General features: G+C 43.3%; 1 protein-coding gene across 5 annotated transcripts; it reads right to left on the bottom strand.

Annotated features, from left to right (window-relative positions):
• Positions 1–319: 319 nt before the first annotated feature.
• On the bottom strand, positions 320–18,518 carry senp7 (SUMO specific peptidase 7). Of its 5 annotated transcripts, XM_061692649.1 has the most exons (24): positions 18,338–18,518; positions 18,003–18,242; positions 17,721–17,809; positions 16,542–16,607; positions 16,330–16,445; positions 15,031–15,261; positions 13,594–13,685; positions 12,165–12,271; positions 9,997–10,324; positions 9,062–9,234; positions 6,962–7,093; positions 6,834–6,867; positions 6,062–6,283; positions 5,445–5,989; positions 4,995–5,122; positions 4,758–4,874; positions 4,557–4,673; positions 4,367–4,462; positions 2,764–2,957; positions 2,651–2,685; positions 2,439–2,482; positions 2,300–2,368; positions 2,075–2,225; positions 320–1,277 (listed from the first exon to the last, which is right to left on the bottom strand). In XM_061692649.1, exons 2-24 carry the CDS (start codon positions 18,103–18,105, stop codon positions 1,143–1,145), a joined length of 3,324 nt encoding a protein of 1,107 aa, XP_061548633.1. In that variant the 5' UTR covers positions 18,106–18,242; positions 18,338–18,518; the 3' UTR covers positions 320–1,142. The 5 variants fall into 5 exon arrangements, with proteins under 5 accessions (XP_061548633.1, XP_061548632.1, XP_061548634.1 ...); XM_061692648.1 differs by having other exon boundaries at positions 18,003–18,518; XM_061692650.1 differs by having other exon boundaries at positions 18,046–18,518.
• Between the last annotated feature and the right edge of the window lie 998 nt (positions 18,519–19,516).

Raw genomic sequence — 19,516 nt, 5'->3', positions numbered from 1 at the left:
CCCCAACTTTTATATTCATATTCTGACATTTTTTTAAAAAAAATTAGAAGTGGGGAAAAAGTCTTTCTTTTTTTTCTCTGTGAATGCAGTATTACCATTTTATTCTCACAATGAAACATCTTTTTCTAACAAATTAACAATAACACTTCCTTGCAATGTCCGTTTTTTTCTCATAATCTGACTTTTTGTCAAAAATGACATTTCTCTCAAATTGTTGCAAATGCATTCCTTTTCATGGGAACGTTTTTCTCAACAAAAAAAAAAAACTGACATTTCCAAGTGGCGACTTTCCCCCCCCCCCCCCCCACTTAATGGGCCCTGTTCACGTGACCCAACCAGAAAATAGGCCCACAGCGATAACTACAGCCTGGACGACATGACGGTTTGAACTCCAACGGGCTAAAAAAATTTCTATATCGCTGGCATCTTTAGACAAAAGTTAAATACAAGTATATCATTGATTTACATATTGATATATGTAAACACAAACGAAGCCTCCTTCTTTTGCTTTCGGCTTGTCTCGTTAGGGGTCACCGCGGCGCGGCATCCTTTCCCATGGAAACATCGGCTGCGATCATCTTTGGAAGCTCTCGAAAAAAAATTTGTTGAAATATTCCTCCAGGTGCTTTTGTCCCGCTCGCCGCCGCCGCCAGTGTACCGAACCGGAAGGAGGCGCTTCGTCCTGTTTTGCACAATGTCGAAGTTGGTTGCGCGTCACCCTAATTCTACTTTTGCTTTTTTCAATGTGGCCTTAATAATCAACTCGAGCATTGTCGTTGTCCGAATCAATGAAAATATCAGCAGCCCAAATCAATTCCAATCGGAACAATTTATGTTACACAAACTACATTTGGAAATTGTTACCACTTCTGGACACGCTTTTTGTTTGACAGGTGATTTTGTGTAGAAATTAAATAAACGGCATCATATTTATCAAAAATAACTTGCAAATAATATTATAACAGTCTTTAAAAAATCTCTAGGATGGATAAAAAAAAAAAAAAAAAACTGAACAAAACAAAAAAGAATGTACATTTCAGTTTAAAAGTAGCTGTCAGTCGCCTGACTGGTCGGCCAGTCACTCTGGCCGACCGCGATTCAGAAAAGGAGTTCGAGTTCAGGCAGAAATGTGCGTCGCCGATTCACTTTTTGCTCGTCTTCTGCTGTCGGTACAGCTGCAGCACCAGATCGCGGATGTCCTCTCGCTTGCTGCGCACTTGTCGCCGCGGAAACCAGCGTTGCAGGTGTAGCGGCAGATCGAAGTGCACCACGGGGTCCTGGAAGCACAAAATAAATTTTTTAATGAAATTATTTAATGAAGCGCCAAATTATTTAATGAAGCGCCAGTAGTTGGCCGACCACCAGGGGGGCGAACGCACAGTCAAGGCGCCACGAAGCTACCTAAATATCACGCTCGCGGCGCCGAACGCTCGCTGCGGCGGGAACTCTAAAGTCGCTCAGTGGACTGACGAGAGCGAGTCAAGCCGAGGGACGAAGATGAGGAGGAGCGAGAGCCTCGAAACAGATCAACAGCCGTTGTCTGGACACGTATGTATTCAATTAGCCATTTGGAAATGAAAAAAGATTCTGGGCTAAATTGTATTTCTTTCATTTTTACGGCGCGTCTGATATGGATTTTTGAAGCCGATTCGGATATTGGACAAGAGTACAATCCTGATAACCAATGAATCGATTCATTTAAAACAATGGCACATATAAACACTGAAACTTATTGAAAATATGGAACTTTTGTTGTAATGTGTTAATGTGTTCAAAAGAAAAATTGGCCAAAGTTGGCCAATTTTTTGCAAACTTTTTTATGAATGTTTGACTGTCATTATCTTTGTGTGTAAAAAAAAAATGAATAAATTAATCTGCAAAAAATTGGCCCATTTTTTTTATTATTTTCTTTTTAATGAAGGACTACAGGAATTAGAATATTTACTGTTGAGAGGCTGAAATCAGAGGATTCGGACAATTTTAAGTTAAACAATGGCTGCAAACAATTCATCGCTGAACTGATTCATTGTGCCACCTCTAGGTGATACGGTATAAAAATGAAGGTGCTTACTACCTTGAGGAAACTCTCCACGTACTGCAGGAGGTAGAGACCACAGTCGCTGCTGTTGTCCTGCAGAGGAACCTGACAGTGGGAACTTTTCATCTGGTCGGGACCAAAGTCGCGCGAAGAGCCGCGACGCGCTTCCCACTCCGACTGCAGGTACCTGACGCCACGAAACGGTCACAGCGTGAGCTCCTTCGTAAAAGACGCGCACAACTACGAAGACGCTTTACTCACTCTCGTAACACTTTAAAGATACGCTCGTGAAGAGACAATTTGAGCGAGTCCATGATGAGAATGCAAGGCCTAAAGGCAAAAGGGAAGATTCACTTCAAGTGTTCAAACGGAGAAAGGCGAACCGTTTGTGTCCGCTCACCTCTTCGAGACCACGTTTCGATGGCAGCTTTTCTCTGTGCAGTTCTATTAGGGAAGCAAAAAAAAATATTATTGTTCTTATTGTAGGCATTGACGAGGCGGCCGCCGCTCTAGTCGACGCCGCACCTCAATCGCTGAGTGTCGTTAATTCCTTGGGCCACGATATGTGGAAACATGGTATAATAATTCAATAAATGATCGACTGTCACTCACCACTTGACTACGACAGGCTTTAGTCGTCTCTTTTCCTAGAACACATGAAACGAACTTGAGCATTTGCATTCATTCGGGCGAAATGGACGACTGCGTGGCTTCCCGTAACCGACCCGAAGATGCGGCGTCCACGCTGTTGCTGCGGTTCAACTTCGGCGGCGGCGGCGACGCCGTCGCTTCATTGGAGCTTCCGGCTTCCTCTTGCTCGGGCGGCTCGTCCGTCCCGTCGTGGCTACTTTCTGTCCAGGGCTCCGACCTGGACTCCTCCAGTCCAGGAAAGCAGATGACCACCAGATACCAGTGAGCCCTCGAAAGACAAACATCATTATCATCATCACATTTAGTAGCGTTCCAAAACATCGGCATTATCCTCCGCCATGCTGTGTTGTTGACGTTGTTCACATAACGTTGCAATTTTTTCTAGTCACTTTACAACTTTATTCTCACATCTTCCACATTTTTTGATTGCAAGTTTACCATTGCAACATGTATTTTGTTTCTCCGAATATTACGATTTGATTCTTGTAATACAACCCCGATTCCAACGAAGGTGGGACGTTGTGTTAAAAATAAATAAAAACAGAATACAATGATTTTCAAATCATGTTCGACGTATATTTAATTGAATACACTATAAAGACAAGATATTTCATGTTCAAACTGCTCAACTTGATTGTTTTGAGCAAATAATCATGAACTTCGAATTTGATGGCTGCGACACGTTCCAAAACAGCTGCGACGGGCTCATGTTTACCGCTGTGTTACATCACCTTTTCTTTGAACAACGTTCAATAAACGTTTGGGAACTGAGGACACTAATTGTTGAAGCTTTGTAGGTGGAATTCTTTCCCACTCTCGCTCGATGTACAGCTTCAGCCGTTCAACAGTCCGGGGTCGCCGTTGTCGTGTTTTACGCTTCGTAACGTTTCCAATGGGAGACGGGTCTGGACTGCAGGCAGGCCCAGTCTAGTACCCGCAAGGTCACGGGCCTTCAACGTTGGTTTTCGGCCTCGCCGCTGACATGCAGTGATTTCTCCAGATTCTCTGAACCTTTGGATGATATTATGGACCGTAGATGATGAAATCTCTAAATTCCTTGCAATTGTATGTTGAGGAACATTGTCCTTAAACTCTTGGGCTATTTTCTCACGCACTTGTGCACAAAGAGGTGAACCTCGCCCCCCCCCCCCCCCCCCCCCCCCCCCCCCCCCCCCCCCTACTTTGCTGGTCAATGACTGAGCAATTCAATTTAACACAATGTCCCAACTTCATTGGAATTGGGGTTGTATTAAAACATTTTTCTCAACATGCTACTACTTTATTGTTGAGAAACTATGACCTTTGTTTATAATCTTTAAAATGTTCTTCGAAAACATTCCAACTTGATTCACATCATCTTTACAACTTTGCCCCCCAGAATGTTACGACTTTAATCTGGAAACATTCAAACTATTTTCTCGTAATAGTAGAAATTAAGTCCGGCAACTTGAATATAGTTTTTCTTGTAACATTACAACTTTATTACCATATCATTATCCTTTTTAGTCATATTTTGGATTTCTTTTTGTAAGATTACAACTATTTTTGAAAAATAAAAACAAATTCCCATTATATTTGACCTTTCCATCATTTTCTTGTCTAACAATTTTTATCTTGTTACTTTACTTTTCTTGACTCTTGTGCCTTCACCATGTTTGCGCAGGCGTGTTAACTCACTCCTGATTGACAGGAACAAATAGGAAGTCCTTTTTGAAGATGTCCACGTGGCGCGTCCACGTCTTCACTCGCTGGTGCCGCTTCTGCCTCTGACAGCTGAACGTTCAAATTAATTAATTCAACGTAGTTCTTACAAACGCTTCTTCATATTACGATTAAAAAAAAAAAATGTAAAAAAAAAAAGACTCACGATTCTGTGGCGTTGCCTTCACTGGCGTTGTCTCTGCGAGTGAGCTGCTTGTAGAAGAAGCTGCTGAAGATGTGCGAGCGCTCGACAACGGCTCGCGGCGAGTTGTGGAGGAGGTATCTGAGTCGAGAGCGCACAAGTTAACGCCGCGTGAGCGCGGCACACTAACCGAAGGCGTCGCTTAATAGTCGTCATGACGCTCACTTGAGGTAAAAGTCGATGATGACGTCATTGAGGTACTGGCCGCTGTCCAGACACTGCAGGTCTTCCATTGTCACCGTGATTCCACCTTTGAGTGGCGGGGGAGGAAACTGGATCAACCTGGACACAAGTTGAAGAAAGACCAAATAAGTAAGTGTCCTCATACGACTTTTTCCCTCGCAAAATTGCAGATTCGCTCACATATCATTTCAGCTTCATTCATCCATTCCTCCGACCTACCGGTGGGCCAGGCCCTGATGTTTGTATTTGACCCAAGTGGAGTCTGGCTGACACATGGTCACCGTGTACGTTCCTGCGGCTCTTCGTCGACAAATTGTGTACAGAGGCGTGCCTGCGTGTTTGTCCTCCTGTAACACAGCAGGAGCACGTTATCTTTCACTGCAAACTTCCTTTAATAGCGCTCGCTCGGGGGACTCGTTTACAATATTGGAGTGGCGGCCGCTAAGACTCCAGACTTGAATTCATCTGTGGGACTTGACAAACGATGCTGTTTTGGTTAGCAACAGGAATGCCCATGTGTGAACGTTAACGTCTACGAATTGAGCTAGTGCCTGCTGATTGGAAGTGGATGTGAGTCATCAGTCAAATCCATTTTGGCTCATAAAGTTTTTGCTGTCTATTTTGGGTGAGGTAGCGCAAGATGTGAGGAAACGTGACGAGACCTCGTACCCCGTGATTTTTCTGATCCTCCTCCGGACTGTGTTGCATTCCAGCGTCCTCCTCTGGTTCCTGTTCCTCCTCCTGCTCCTGCTCCTGCTCCTGCTCCTGCTCCTGCTCCTGCTCCTGCTCCTGCTCCTGGTCCTGGTCCTGGTCCTGGTCCTGGTCCTGCTCCTGCTCCTGCGTGGGAGTTGTCCCCCGATCAAGATCGAGGAGGGTCTCCAGCTCGCACATGTCTAGCAGCAGCGCGCGCTCCGCCTCTGCATTCAGCGCATCCACGTCGGAATCGGAGCTCGAACTCTCTCGGTCCGGCTCGGCCGCGTCCAGGCCGAGCCTTCGCAGCAAGTGGGGGTCTCGGCCGCTGGATTTGATCAGCTCCAGACTTTCGTCCAGTGAAAGATCTGGACTGATGAAGTCCTTCAGCTCGAGCCCGTCCGCGTGGCTTTCGCTTGTCAGACAGTTGAGACAATCGATTTCCAGGAGAGAGCGCAACACAGCCCCCTCCATGCCCACCAGGGGGTCCTTGAGAGTCAGCACGAGGAAGGGGCTCGGATTTCCTGCGAGACATCGGAAAGACAGCGTGTTGTTACGGACGGGCGCGGATCGCGTGAGCCTTCCAGATGCCTTACCGGTGCCGGGCGGCGCGCCGTGTTGGGCGCGCAGGCGGAGAAGATCCCTGTGTACAGCCGCTGCGGCACTTTGGGTCACGCAAAACAAAAGGACGGTACGAGGCTCTGCGCCGGATGGCCAGCGGAGCCCCCTGGACTCCAGCTCCTCCTGTTCCCAAACGCTGTACCTCCTCAGCTCCGTACGCTCCAAGGTCAACGTCACGTCCGACTGCTGGCTTGAGTCTGAGGACGACAAGAGAGCGCAACTGCCTTAGCACAGCTGCCTCCTATGTTTAAATGACAAGTACTCATGAATAATGCAGAAATAATAAGAGAATTATAATAGAGAGCAGACTTTACTGCAGTTTTTGTGAAGCTGTATTATTCCACATACAGTGGCCAACAACTTTTTTTCCCACCCATTCTTTTGGGATTTTTCATTTATACTTTTGCATGGATTTTATAGTTATTTGTTTGATACACTATTTAGGCAACTTTTTTCAGCTTTACAGATGTCACGTCTGCTATGCAGGCCGTGTGTGTTGTACTGAAGACCTTCTGTCATATAGTCCAGGTCATTTCAGCTCAACATTTTTGTTTCTTACAGTGGAAAGATTTGAGGCTCAGGGATGATTTAGTACGTGGACAGTGCACCTACGGGGTGGGCAGCAGTACAGCATTTATTAGAGCAGAGGCCTCAATTTGAGGAAATATTGTATGGTCTTCACGTCCTCAAGTAACTAGGACTTAAAACTTTTTTCTACATGCTAAAATAGACGGGCAACAACATTACCTTTCAATGGTATGATGATTTTTTGGTTCACTATCTGTCGAGGAGCAAAAACAAGTAAGTATATCTACATCCAGGTCATCTCATTACAAGGTGATGATATTGTAGGAGGACAAAAAAAAAACATGTACCACAAGGTTTCCATTTGCGTTCCCTTGGTAACCTCCACAGAACATGGAGATGAAGGCCACACCCAGGACAGAGCGGTCGATTTTAGGGATGTAAGAAGTCGACCCCCGCTCGCCTACAACCACATGCAACACCTGTGTAGAACAAGTAAACACGCATAATGAGGTACATACCCAGCACAGTAGGGTTTACATTTCATTTACATTTCAATTCATCGAAATGTAATCGTGATTTCGATTTTGGCTTCTCACGTTCATAGAAACGTTCTAATCGAAGAAAAACGATTCATGTGCAGCAGTGCGAGTTTGTGTTTGTCGTGTTTCCCGCGTTCGAAACGCACCGTGTTACTTGTAGCAAGCGTGTGCCGCATGTTTTTCTGCCCTCCCCGAGTGTGCTTTAAGACGTTTATTGACACCCCGGTTGGAGTTTACTGTAAATCTAAATGAACAACAAACGAACAGAATTACAAACATTGTATATTTAAACATAAGACACATCGTTTTAGAAATCACCAGCTTAATGCTAACAGTCAATGGAAAACCCTATTCACGGGCTAGCTAATATTAGCATTAGATCACGAGAGGGATTTAGGTTCAAATAACGAATATTCACACACAAACACCGTAGTAGCACATGCAGACATGATATAACAATATTCACATGCGTGTGTTCTTCCTAATTTGTAAAAAAAATAGTTGAATAAAGTTTTCTTTTGACTTTCTTCTTCTACTCTTACTTTAGCTGACTGTAATATGCAGCTACATTCATGCACCACACCACACTGCCTCCCAGAGGCCAAGGCGCGTACAGCAGGAACAACAGATAAAGTCTTGGCCAGTATAAAAAAAACAAACGCTCACACACACACACACACACACACACACACACACCCACCCCTCCGACTCTCTGACAAGAAATCAGACGAACATTTTCCCGTTTTAGGTTAATTAGGATTAACAACAGTATTTCTATTTGTTAAATGCCAGAATATTTAGAGGATTCATTTTTTTTTAAGACAAATATATATAATTGACAATACAGTCGCCCAGGCGTGCTAATGTTTTAAGCCACTGCTGTATTTATTTTTATTTATTTCTATTTTACTTGTTACTAATTTATTTTCTGGTTGTTCTTTGAAGTTATATTTAAAGTTGAGTTTTGCTAGTTAAATGCTACTAAAAATAATTTTGAAAACAATGCATAATCATGTTTATTAATCATGATTTCATCCATCCATTATCAACACTGCTTATCCCGGTTACGGTCGCGGGACGCTGCAGCCCATCCCAACTGACTTTGGGCGAAAGGCGGACTACACCCTGAACTGGTCGCCAGTCAGTCGCAGGACACATATAGACACGGACAACCATTCGCACTCACATTCACACCGTCACTGACTGGGAACTGAACCCACGCTGCCTGCACCAAAGTCAGGCGAGTGTACCACTACACCATCAGTGACTAATCATAATTTCAATATCAATCAAAATCATAATTAGTATTTTTTCCACAACCGTCCAGCCCTTCAGCACAGTACAAAGACTTTATATCTCAATCACACGGCCTCGGACTACAAGGAGACAATTCAAAGCAAGGGCCAACATCAATGGTCTGTTTTTGTTTTTAACGCTACAAACTCACATGAGCCACCAGGCATTACATTATACAATCAATACAACTTTTAGTAAAAAAAAAAAAAAAAAAAAAAAAAAGGAAAACAATTTCTTAAATAAACATTTTTTTAAAAAGCAGTAATGCAGTTCTAAACCTTTATCTGCACTGCTACTAGAGCACCCCCTGCTGGACACTCTAAAAGAATATCCAGACACCCTTGACCTGAAACCATTTTTTTCTGGCTTTTTCCCTTCAAATGAAATCGTTGAAATTCATAGGGTTCACAACAACAATTCATGGGAAATTTATATAAATGGATGTTAACCACAGTTATAGCTCTCACAATTGATTGTTTCTGTGGCATTTAAACTGTTTTACTTGCGATTTGAGAGAAATATTTTGAACTCCAACCATATTTTATTATCCGTGCTCACAGAAGGTGATTTTTACATATTTGAATGGAACACAGAGGGAGATAATGAGCCCACCTCTACATTCTGCATGTCAGGGCTGCCAAGGTCTTTGAACACAACTTCCTGCGTCGCCTGCTGCCCACAGTGCCCGGCGGCTCCTGCATCTCCCACCGAGAACACCGTACGAACACGTCGGACACGCCGTTGGATAACGTCGCCGCCCTCCTCTTCGTCACTGGATAACACAACTGAAAGCAAAAAAAAGATCATAAAGGAGATAGATACACTTCTCATTTAAAAAAACATTCAAATAAAAAAAAAAAAGTCAAAATGGGTGAGGACCGTTAAGGCTGAAAAACATTTTTTTTTTAACATCCATATTTTCCAAGGTCAAATTCAAAATTGATTGAACTCCAAGACCTTACAGCGGAGGACAATTATAAAACTAAATAAATCAACAAACTACTTACAAAATCAAAAGGTGTTTCGCACTAGAAAAATGCAGTGAAAAGAAAGGCACATTTTCTATTCTCAATTTGTTTGTTTTTCTTTTTGTTTTTTTTTTGTTTTGGGGGGGGGGGGACTAACCCTGAAAACACTTAATGGTGGTTTATCTCCAGTTATTCAAGAATTGTTTGTTTAAAAAAAAAATTTAATTAACCCAACAAAAAAATATCACCATTATAATTCAGCATTATGATTTGCAAAAATTTTTTTAAAAAGTTGTCCCCCAAAACATTTGACAATTTTGTATAGTTTTATATGAAAAAGAGTCTAAATGTAACATGACAATTGAATAATAACAGAGGGAGGAGGAATTTTTTTCCCCCCACAGCAGCCATTTTAGTTGTTATGAAGTCCTCCGAGGGCCGTACTAATTTGTGAAAGCATGTTAATTATGCATTATAGGCATTTGTAAGTTTTCCTGAAGTGTTTTTATTTTGTACAGATTTACATGAAATGCTCTCGCTGGCTGTATGTACATCTCGACCGGCCCCGTGCGCACTCACTCGGCTCTCCCGGAACGGCCTGGGATGAGTCGTCCTGTGAAGGCAACCGACTGAAACCGGGACATCCGACGACGTCCGCCGGCTCCGAATTGGTATTGGCGACCGGGGCGAGACGCGTCGCTCCGCAGACCGCCTCCGAGGCGAACCGGACCAGGCCGCCGTCCGCGTCGTCCGCATCGCAGTCTTCTCCGGGTTCGACCAGACTAGCCGGCGCCAATCCTCCGTCTCGTTTGCTTTCCCCCGTGAGCCGAAGCACGCTTTCTCGCTGGCGTTTTGGGCCGCAGGTTCCGTTGCATCTAGTCCTTCTGTCTATTTTTCTTCTCCTCTTCTGTTCACGGATAACACAACTTTTGAGTGTCTGATTATTACTGGAGATTGGCATTGATTAAAAATAACAGAATTTTGCTGAATTTGTTGATTCATCATTTCTGGAAGCAAAAGAGGAATAATGCAGTGCACTTGATTGCAATCAGCATTGGGCATCTTTAGTTGGCTCGCAAGTACCATATTTGCTCCAATAGTGGCTCCCACTCTAATAGACACAATGTCTCAATTAGTCGCAGGGTGCTTCACTCACTTGAAGAAATATCAATCATTTTGAGGCAATCGGTAAACAACTTCCCTGGGAACGCCGCTTTTATGTCGCCAAAATCGGTAGGCCGCCATGCTTAGTGTCACGTCATCGATAGAACTGGAGACCAAATCGCTGCATGTAAAACTATTATTTTGATAATTTCACTACTCCATGATTATTTCAAAACTGATATGGTTAATATTTTGAGCGAAAAAAGAAACGTATACACCGACAGAGACTTAGCTAACAGGCACTCTTGCGTCGCAAGCGGCAGCGGAGCCACGAGAGCGGCGGCTATTTTATGTTCAGTAATGTTCACGGACAACAACCACGTGCTAACGAGAATTTGATTCATCGTGGAAATTGTAGGATACGACCGACCGACCTCACGACTCGTGTGGCGATTCGACAATGTGCCGCAACACTTGTTGCAGTACGTGGAAATATTTGACCAAAAATGAGATGGGTAACACGGTCATTTCCAAAATATGCAAGTATATCCTCCAATACAATAAAAGCACAAGTGGAATAGCAACAGCGAAACAGAGAAATGCTTAAGTACTAGGCCCTTGCAACAGGTAGCATGACATGGGCATTAAAACAGGCGTTCAGAACATTGAGAGCTTGTCCGTCTCAATAATAATGCCTGGATCAGACTACAAGACAAATTTGGTCTTTCCCGATGGCACGATGTCAGACTACTGCCATGAAATCTTGCCGTATCTCGGTCAAACAGTGGCAACACGACACGACATGTATTCCGTTACCACGTAGTTCGTCTTTTACGATCGCTGCGATTTATCTTGGCAAATCAATCACTGTCGAAGAGGCGCGACCAGAAAACGTGTGACCGGTCAACGTGACCGGATACACTCGTTACCATGGTGACGACAACAACAACGTATTGTGTCCGGTGGAAAAAAGAACAAAATGAGGGAAAACGTGTGGTGGTCATCACCGGTGCTTAGGAGAGGACATTCTTTCAAGGACTGCCTGGGGTATGTTCACGTACTTTTAATACCGTACGGCTCGCAAGTATACAACAAAACGTGATGTAGCCTAGCAAGCTAGTGCCAGCATTAACGGTTGTACGTAAACAAGCCGCCATTGTATCAAATCATTCGCTAAAGCTTCGCTAAACATTGGTTTCTGCGCGTGAATAAATGTTAACAACGGCATGCAAGTATGTTGACAACGGCAAGCACGGGAGGCGATGTGCCAGTCACATTACGCAATCCTATTGGTCGACAATGAGGTGCGCTGTCGGATAGTTGTGGGTTGATAAGTCACACTACACAGAAGATATCCCCCCCCCCAAAAAAATAAAAAATAAAAAATGCGAGACTTTTCTTTTTGCCGTCGTAGGGCCAAATCGTTGGTAGTGGATTATGTCACACTACACGAAATTGTGTCGTTCCCGACAAAATACGTTGGGGCCAATCTAAGAAATCGGCCGCGTTAGCTAATCGGGGCTAAAATCCTGTAGTCTGATCTAGGCATAAAAAAAAAAATTATAATGATTGGAAATTTTATCAAATGTGCATTATCCATAATAGTTACCATCATAATGTTGGAATGTTTGGCAGCCACTCACCAGACAATGTTTCTCTTGCGTCCCCATGTCCTTGACGGGAGTGGGGGGAAACTCATCAGCGTCTCCGGCATCCTCCGCCGGCTTCCAGCTCACTGACAAGCCGCAGTCTGTAGACAAAACACCACAAGTACTGACAACCTGATTGCCACCAAGAACATTGTGTTGTCAAGAAAGCATGACAGGAAAAACGCGCTACGTCATTGCAGACGCTTTTGGTCCAGGAAAAAATAACGGCTTGGAGTATCGTTAAACCTGCGATGAACTTGTGATGTACGTCAACTAACAGCTCACTCCAAGACCCCTTTTAAAAACTAATGAAGTATGGTGCAATGGAGGAACAAATTGTATTATTTGTAGGTTCGTTGTTTTTGGGACTACTGCATTTTGGGTGGGTCGCGGACAGGTTGTAAAAATGGCATAATTCAGACTTATTCGCTGTCAACTGTTGTTGTACTAGAGCGGCTCCAACTACCGGAGACAAATTCCTCGTGCGTTTTTGACACACTTGCCAAGTAAAGATGATTGTGTTACAGTTGCTTTGGTTTGCAGCCTTTATTTCTGAAAAAGAAGACTATTGATGTTGCACTTTCCCAAAAAGATCTAAAGACATAAAACATTGTACATGTAGCTATGTTCTTCATGGGTTTCTTAATGAGGTGCTCTGAAAGGCAGATTTTGAACAATACATGATCTTTATTGCTCCCACATTCTGCAATAGTGGGTTGTGACTTAGCGCAACAATGGAAAAATGCAGGTCCCACGTAGACAACAGTTGAGAAGCATGCGCTAATCTTCTGTAGCGTTTAGGAGAACTGCATCTCAGCTACCTTTGCTACCAGACTCTATCCATCGGCCCATTTTCGACAGCGCTCGTCCGCATTTGGGTTGCGGGTGAGCCGCAGCCTAGCCGGCTGACTTCGGGCAAAAGCCGGGCACTCCGTATTGGCCGCCAGCCAACGACAGGGCAAATATAGAGAAACAACCATTCATACAGACACTCGCACCTATAGACAATTTAGAGTTCTTCAATTAAGCGAACATGCACGTTTCTCAGGTTGCGTCTTTAACGTTCTGCTGCTCCGCTCGTCGCCACTCTGTTCATTTTGTTTCTATGATGTAAATGTATGCTTACGTTACACATGACATAGATTGATGACTGTCAATGAACTGTGTTGTGTTTTTATTAACACAAATATTTTTTTTTGCTGCAAAACATCACGCGCTCCCTCAAAGACAACGTTAACTGCTGCTCGAGTGCTGACTACAACTACAACAAACCCACTTTCTTTTTTTCCTTCAGTGAAATAGATGTGATACAGCTTTGATATTCACCCTCCAAAACATCGATTAGCACAAAATCACACAATTATTGATAATAGCGTGATGCAAGTTGCTAGTATAGAACTAACTAACTGTCCGTGCTGCCTACCTACGACGCCGTAGTCCTCCCCGTTTGTCGGCGGCACGTCCTTGCTTTCTTCTCCATTGTCAACATAATGCAACCTCTTCCTGAGGCTCGACCTGCAGAAACACAAAAGGTCCTGAATGTTTTTTTGTTTTTGTTTTGTTTTGTTGTTTATGCCTACAGGGAGGGCTAGCAAAGAAGCTAATTGTGATGACAACCATAGAACACGTAATGGAACTTATAGGGAGATGGGAAAGCACTGGAAATGTGTGAGTATGGCAAGACTGGAATAGGAGATATGTTCATACGACCTGTTTCACCTCACAAGCAGTACAGTAGACTCCCACTATTCGCGAGGGAAACGAACCGAGTCTGACCGCAAACAACACATTTCCACGTATCACTGACGCTGAAGGGATTACACTGTAATTGCCTACAAAGTTTAAACCAGAAGTATTGCGGAAACTATGATTCCAAATACGTTGATAGCATTTCAAACGCTTGCAAACATCTTCAAACATTGCTCTATGCTTAAAAATACCGTAAAGTAAACAGCTTACAGCTCGGTATGCAACCATTCATTGTCTCGATAAAACAGATGCAAAAGTAAATAAATAAATACTGTAGACAGTAGTTTGTCATAAAAATCAAAACTAACTTTCCAGCTTTTACTATTTTCAAAATTTTGAAAATGACCATACCGCGAATACGCAGGGCGCACTGTTAATCTAATTCATCGCTAAAGTTGAAATTGCGCCAAGAATTCCTCGTGCTTACATTTAGGTTTGTTAACAGCGATTCATTTCTTTTTACAATTCTTTGCCAATCAAAAATGTTAAAAAGGGAAACGCAAGTCTTCACTCGAGATCACTCGTCTCACTACACATTTGTTTTCATGATTTCAAAAGTGGATGACTTCTATTTACGCATGTATGACAGTTAAGAATGTTAATTAGTAACTTAATTGTCTGTACAGCGTTGGCAAATGTTCTGTGACAGCAACAGTTTGACCCTGGAACAGATTATTTCAGTTTTTGGGGGGGGGGGGGGGGGGAAATGAGACATTTTTCAATAGTGACTGCACAGACGGCCCCAGAAGTCGGGCTTTCGAGGTCTCGCAATGAACGAGATGGCTTAAGGACACACGCAGCTCAAAACACATGTTCAGTTGCTGCCTAGCTAGCATACTCATGCTCTTTTACAACAGATTGTTTCGAGCTATCATTTTTTTCCCCACACAAATATTGACTGCAAAATGACTTTACTCTTGCGTTACCATAGATTAGCGATTAGACTTTTGTATACATTTGCGTTACGTAGGAACGGAACTCTGTCAGAAACTGAAGACCCCCTGCATTCACGTTCCAGTAGGTTGAAGACTCAAAATGTCTCTTTTTGTCCGTGTCCAGTCACTTCTCCAGACGTCACGTTCAAATTTTCTCCATTACAATGTAACGTTACCTTTGTAGGGATGCGGGCGCGCTCCTCCTGACACTTTTCAGCGTTGCAGTCTCGTTCCTGTCGTTCCTGGGGGGCTTCTGGCCTCGACACCCGACGGCTTCCTTCTTGCACGGGCTTCTCTCGCTCGCCGTTTGCGCCTTTATGCCGCACGTGCGACCCTGTCGCTTGTCCAGAAAAGTCTTGCCGACCTCCGTCTTCAACACATCTGTCAGGACCAGGCAAAGCCTCCTTCTGCGGGACAAGAGAGGTGTTATCCACCGATGTCTTTTACCTGGCACTTCAATTTGTCCTGCCGAAAATACACTGCGAGGAAAAAGTATGTGAAACGTTTGCGATTTCTTAAAGGTCTCTTATTTTGGCTATTTTAACTATTTTCAGAGCGACTCTCTAACATGGATTCAGTATAAAAGTGTCAACCAGAAAAGGCCCATCTGACAGCTAACTCCGTTTGACCCCGTTTTGTGTCTGCTTTGTCCATATTTGGCTAAGACCACCCCCTTTCCTCTGATTGGTTGCCTCTGTGTATAAGTCCCGCTTGAGAGAGCACACGTGTTTGTTACGTTTAGGAGATACTTGAGAGAAAGGCGGAGCTCTTTGCTCGTGACGTAGATAAGTGCGGGCACGATTTTAATCCATATTTCACGTTTACTGAGGCACCATCGAGACAAAATGACATCCCAATTACGAGAAAAATTTGGTTTGGCAAAATATGTCGCCTTTAAATTGGTGATAAAATGTAGTCTGATCTTCATCTCAATCAAAAGAATGCGGTGTCCGAATCTTGTAACGCTGGTAAAAGTTACGACTACAGTTCCATCTTGACTTAAACGGTAAAAATAGTAAATGTCCTGTAACAAAAGTGACAATATTGGTCGAGTATTTTGGATCGTTTTTGTCTGTATCTCAGCTTTCCGAGGTCACAGAGGATGACGTACACCGACGGGATCGTCCCATTGTTTTTCCATGTGGGCCTTGGAGAACGGTTCCATGGTGACTCAGATATAACATGACAGGATATATTCCTCCAATAAAACTGGAAAAAGAGGATTTATGTTTGTCTGTTTGTTAGCTTATCACCCGACTTGGTTTCATTTCTCGCCGCGTTATCCTCAAATGTTACAGTGACGAATCTGCTCGACCAACGGGCAAGCAGCAGGGGTTTACATCACACGTATGGTATCGGCCAGGTTGACCAGGTACTAGAAATAGCTCGTTTTTTTGCTAGCACCTGTTTTTATTTGTTTCAGTTGGAAAAAATGACATTGGGATGTGACAAATGTCTGCTGGGTGTTGACTTACCTGGCCATCCCCCATTTAAGCAGAGCCGCATGATTGTGATCAAACGCCCCGGATCCCCCTTTGAGCTTTAAATCCGATTTTTGGAGTTTGCAACCAGGAATTGCTTCCCAGGACACCTGTTCGTGATAAATAATAATAATGAGCTCTCGAGAATGATCATCAATAGTCACGAAACAATCACATACCATGATCTCATATGATAAGCACGGTACCTGTCTTTCTAACTTTCCAAACTCTGATGAGTGACACATCATGGGGATTCTGAGTGGGTTATCCATCTGAAATTGACAGGGTGTTTTGTTACCACGCTGACGTCAAATTAGCAAACTCGTTGTAAATACCCCGGCTATTTGATATGCGGGTGGGAGTTCGTTACTTTTGAGTTGATTTGCTATTACTGCGCACCAAAACCCAGCGGCGTGATAAAACTTAGCAGACATAGGGCAGCACCAATCAAAGTCAATCAGTCGGGTGATTGCCATTTTGAGAATTGCTGCATGTCCTGAAATAATGGCCTCCGCCCTAGTAGACGCCACGCGCAAATGTTGTCCATTCGCCGCACCTCAAACAGACGCACTTTTTTCTCTCAGGAAAATACTAAGACACCGTGTGTCGCGGCGGACGTCTTCAGCACACACACGCCACCTGCAAGGCAGATGTGGCATCTGTAAAGGTGACCTTAACGGTGACAAACTGAGCAGTTAGAGGAGGCACTTTGACACTTTTGCACATCTCTTTCGTGACAGTATTGCAGCACTTGTTGTACTGCACCTTCATCACTTTCTAGCGACATGATGAACATATCCGTTGTTGTAGCTTCGTCACTCGGCGTTATTTGCGTGACTGTTGTTGATGAGTAGTATCGCAACGGTTACCTTAAATTGCTTGACAACTCTTTGCAACATCTGAACAAGAGTCATTATATCAGTATTCCCGCACTAATCCTCACCTCACCTCACATTGCTTGATGACTCTAGCTTATACTGATGTGTTTGTGTCCTAAATACATATTTTATTACAGCGGCTTGTTTGCTGTAGTGCTCGAGTTCTAGAGTAGCTCCAACTACCGGAGACAAATTCCTTGCGCGTTTTTTCATGTACTTGGCCAATAAAGATGATTCTGAACAACTTGGTCCTACCATTCTGTGTCACTTCCACAGAACAGCAAAGACAGCTATTCTCTGGTTTAAAAGAGTGCTTATAAGAAGTGACTCTGGTGCTTCTGGTATATGATGCAAAACGATTAAAAACCAGCCCACAGTGAGGTCTATAATGAAGACAGGTGAATGGAAATGACTTCATAGATGAAATGTCGCTTGTGTGATTGCAAAATGTGAGCATCCTGCCTTCAGAGAAAAGACAGGCGGTGTCGGCAGCCAAGTCCCACTTACCAGCTTATTCCTGTTAAGCGTAAATGGAAGCGTTAAGGCTTTTTGGGTGTCCATCATGACTGCCAAATGAGTAAGCCACCACAGCAACACTGGGACAGAACACGAGAACACAACACGTCAGTAAAGCTTGAGGGGGGAAATGGAGCCAGATGAAAATTGGTTTCCCAAACATGCAAAAAGTGTATCTTATGACAAAACAAATTTAGATACTAACACGTCGTTTTGCAGTGAAAACAAGAACCCTTTCCCCACATAAAAAGACATGAGCGTATGAACATTCACATTGTTGTTCTTTTTGTTTGATTGAAGACAAACAGCTCCTGACCTCGCACGGACGTGAACGCGTCTTGACCAGCTTCGTGAGATGCCTTTGAGGTCCTCGCATGACACCAATACAAATGCGCTGACCTGACTGTTTAGTTTAACCACGCAACGTATGCGAAGATTATTTTCATGACACAATTCACCACGGGCGCGAATGTGACATTGTTTTCGTCATTCGTTTTCTCCTCGGCAGTTAGCCTACATTGAACATGAAGACGGCGGTTAGCCACGCTAGCAGCGACGCTAGCTCACGCAGACAAAGATGGACGGGACAGCAGACAGCCAAACCCTACCATGTTCCGGTGTTTCGCTTTAGCTTTACGCGGAGATGCGGGGGACGGGTGGGCAATTATCTGAAAGCGAGCACTTCCGTGGGCAACGCTCAAAAACGCTAAATCGTCATTATTGGCAGCGAAGTGGACTGCTATTCAAGATATGTACACACAGAGCTTCCTCCAGTTGGCCAGAGCTACATCCGGGTTACACCGGAAACGATACGCCACGACTAAAAACGATCGATTTTTTTAAAAAAATGTAAATATTTATTTAATACATTGCTAATTATTTGTAATTTTTGATCATTTTATTGTATTGTAGAAGTTAAAGCGCTCATTTAATGTTATATAATTCATTGATAATATGTAAATATCGTCGAGTTCTTGTTCCCAAAACGGAAAAGCTTTATGTACAAAATGCTAACATTTAATTCCATCCAGTATGTTGTTTTGGGCTATATGTATTTTGCAAAGCTGAACAGGCTCTTTAACGTATTTATTTTAAATAAATGAAACAATATATTTATTTTAGTAATTTAACCTTTATTTGTCAAGGTAAGATAAAGAACAGAATTTTTTAAATAATAATTGATTTGGTTATAATTTAAAACGTCACATATGCCTTCTTTGTGACTCCGTAAACATAAAAAAATATGCTTATTTAAAAAAATTTGATGAAAAGAAATGTAGATGTAAAAAAAAAAAACAACTTTAAATGTTTTCTGCTGCGAGGCGGTGTTGTCATCGCGTCTGCCAAACCCTTCTGAGGTTGATGGTTTGAATCTCGGCCGGCCTTCCTGTGTGGAGTTCGCATGTACTCCTCATGCTTGCGTGCATTTGTACTCTGGCTACCTTCCACATTTCAAAAAACACGATATAGGTAATTAAAGACTCATCTAAATTGTCCATTGCAGTGAATGCTTGCTTGCCTATCTATATGTGCCCTGCGATTGGCTGGCAAGCAGTCCAGGGTTTGTCGCCCAAAGTTCACTGAAACGGGCTCCAGCTCACCCATGACTCTTAATGCAGATAAGTTATATTGAGAATGGATGGACGGACATTAATTGGGATTGAATACTTTTTAAATTCTTAGTTGGGTGTCTTGAGTGTCTACCCGCCCGACAAGCGTGAAGTGAAAATGAACAAAAATATATGACGAGACCACTTACTACGTTACCCACTCACATGAATACGCCG

The sequence above is a fragment of the Phycodurus eques genome, chromosome 12, assembly GCF_024500275.1.
Source record: "Phycodurus eques isolate BA_2022a chromosome 12, UOR_Pequ_1.1, whole genome shotgun sequence".
NCBI classification, from domain to species: Eukaryota; Metazoa; Chordata; class Actinopteri; order Syngnathiformes; family Syngnathidae; genus Phycodurus; species Phycodurus eques.
The sequence above is the reverse complement of the archived record's forward strand: the minus strand, read 5'-3'. Positions and strand labels throughout refer to the sequence as shown.

Bases quoted from the DNA above. Each gene is read 5' to 3' on its own strand.
- senp7 (XM_061692648.1), bottom strand. From the start codon at position 18,105: ATGCGAGGACCTCAAAGGCATCTCACGAAGCTGGTCAAGACGCGTTCA. The intron at 13,686-15,030 runs GTAACGTTACAT...GTGTTTCTGCAG, and splicing joins GCGCCCGCATCCCTACAAAG to GTCGAGCCTCAGGAAGAGGT. The intron at 1,278-2,074 runs GTAGTAAGCACC...TTGTGCTTCCAG, and splicing joins ACGTGGAGAGTTTCCTCAAG to GACCCCGTGGTGCACTTCGA.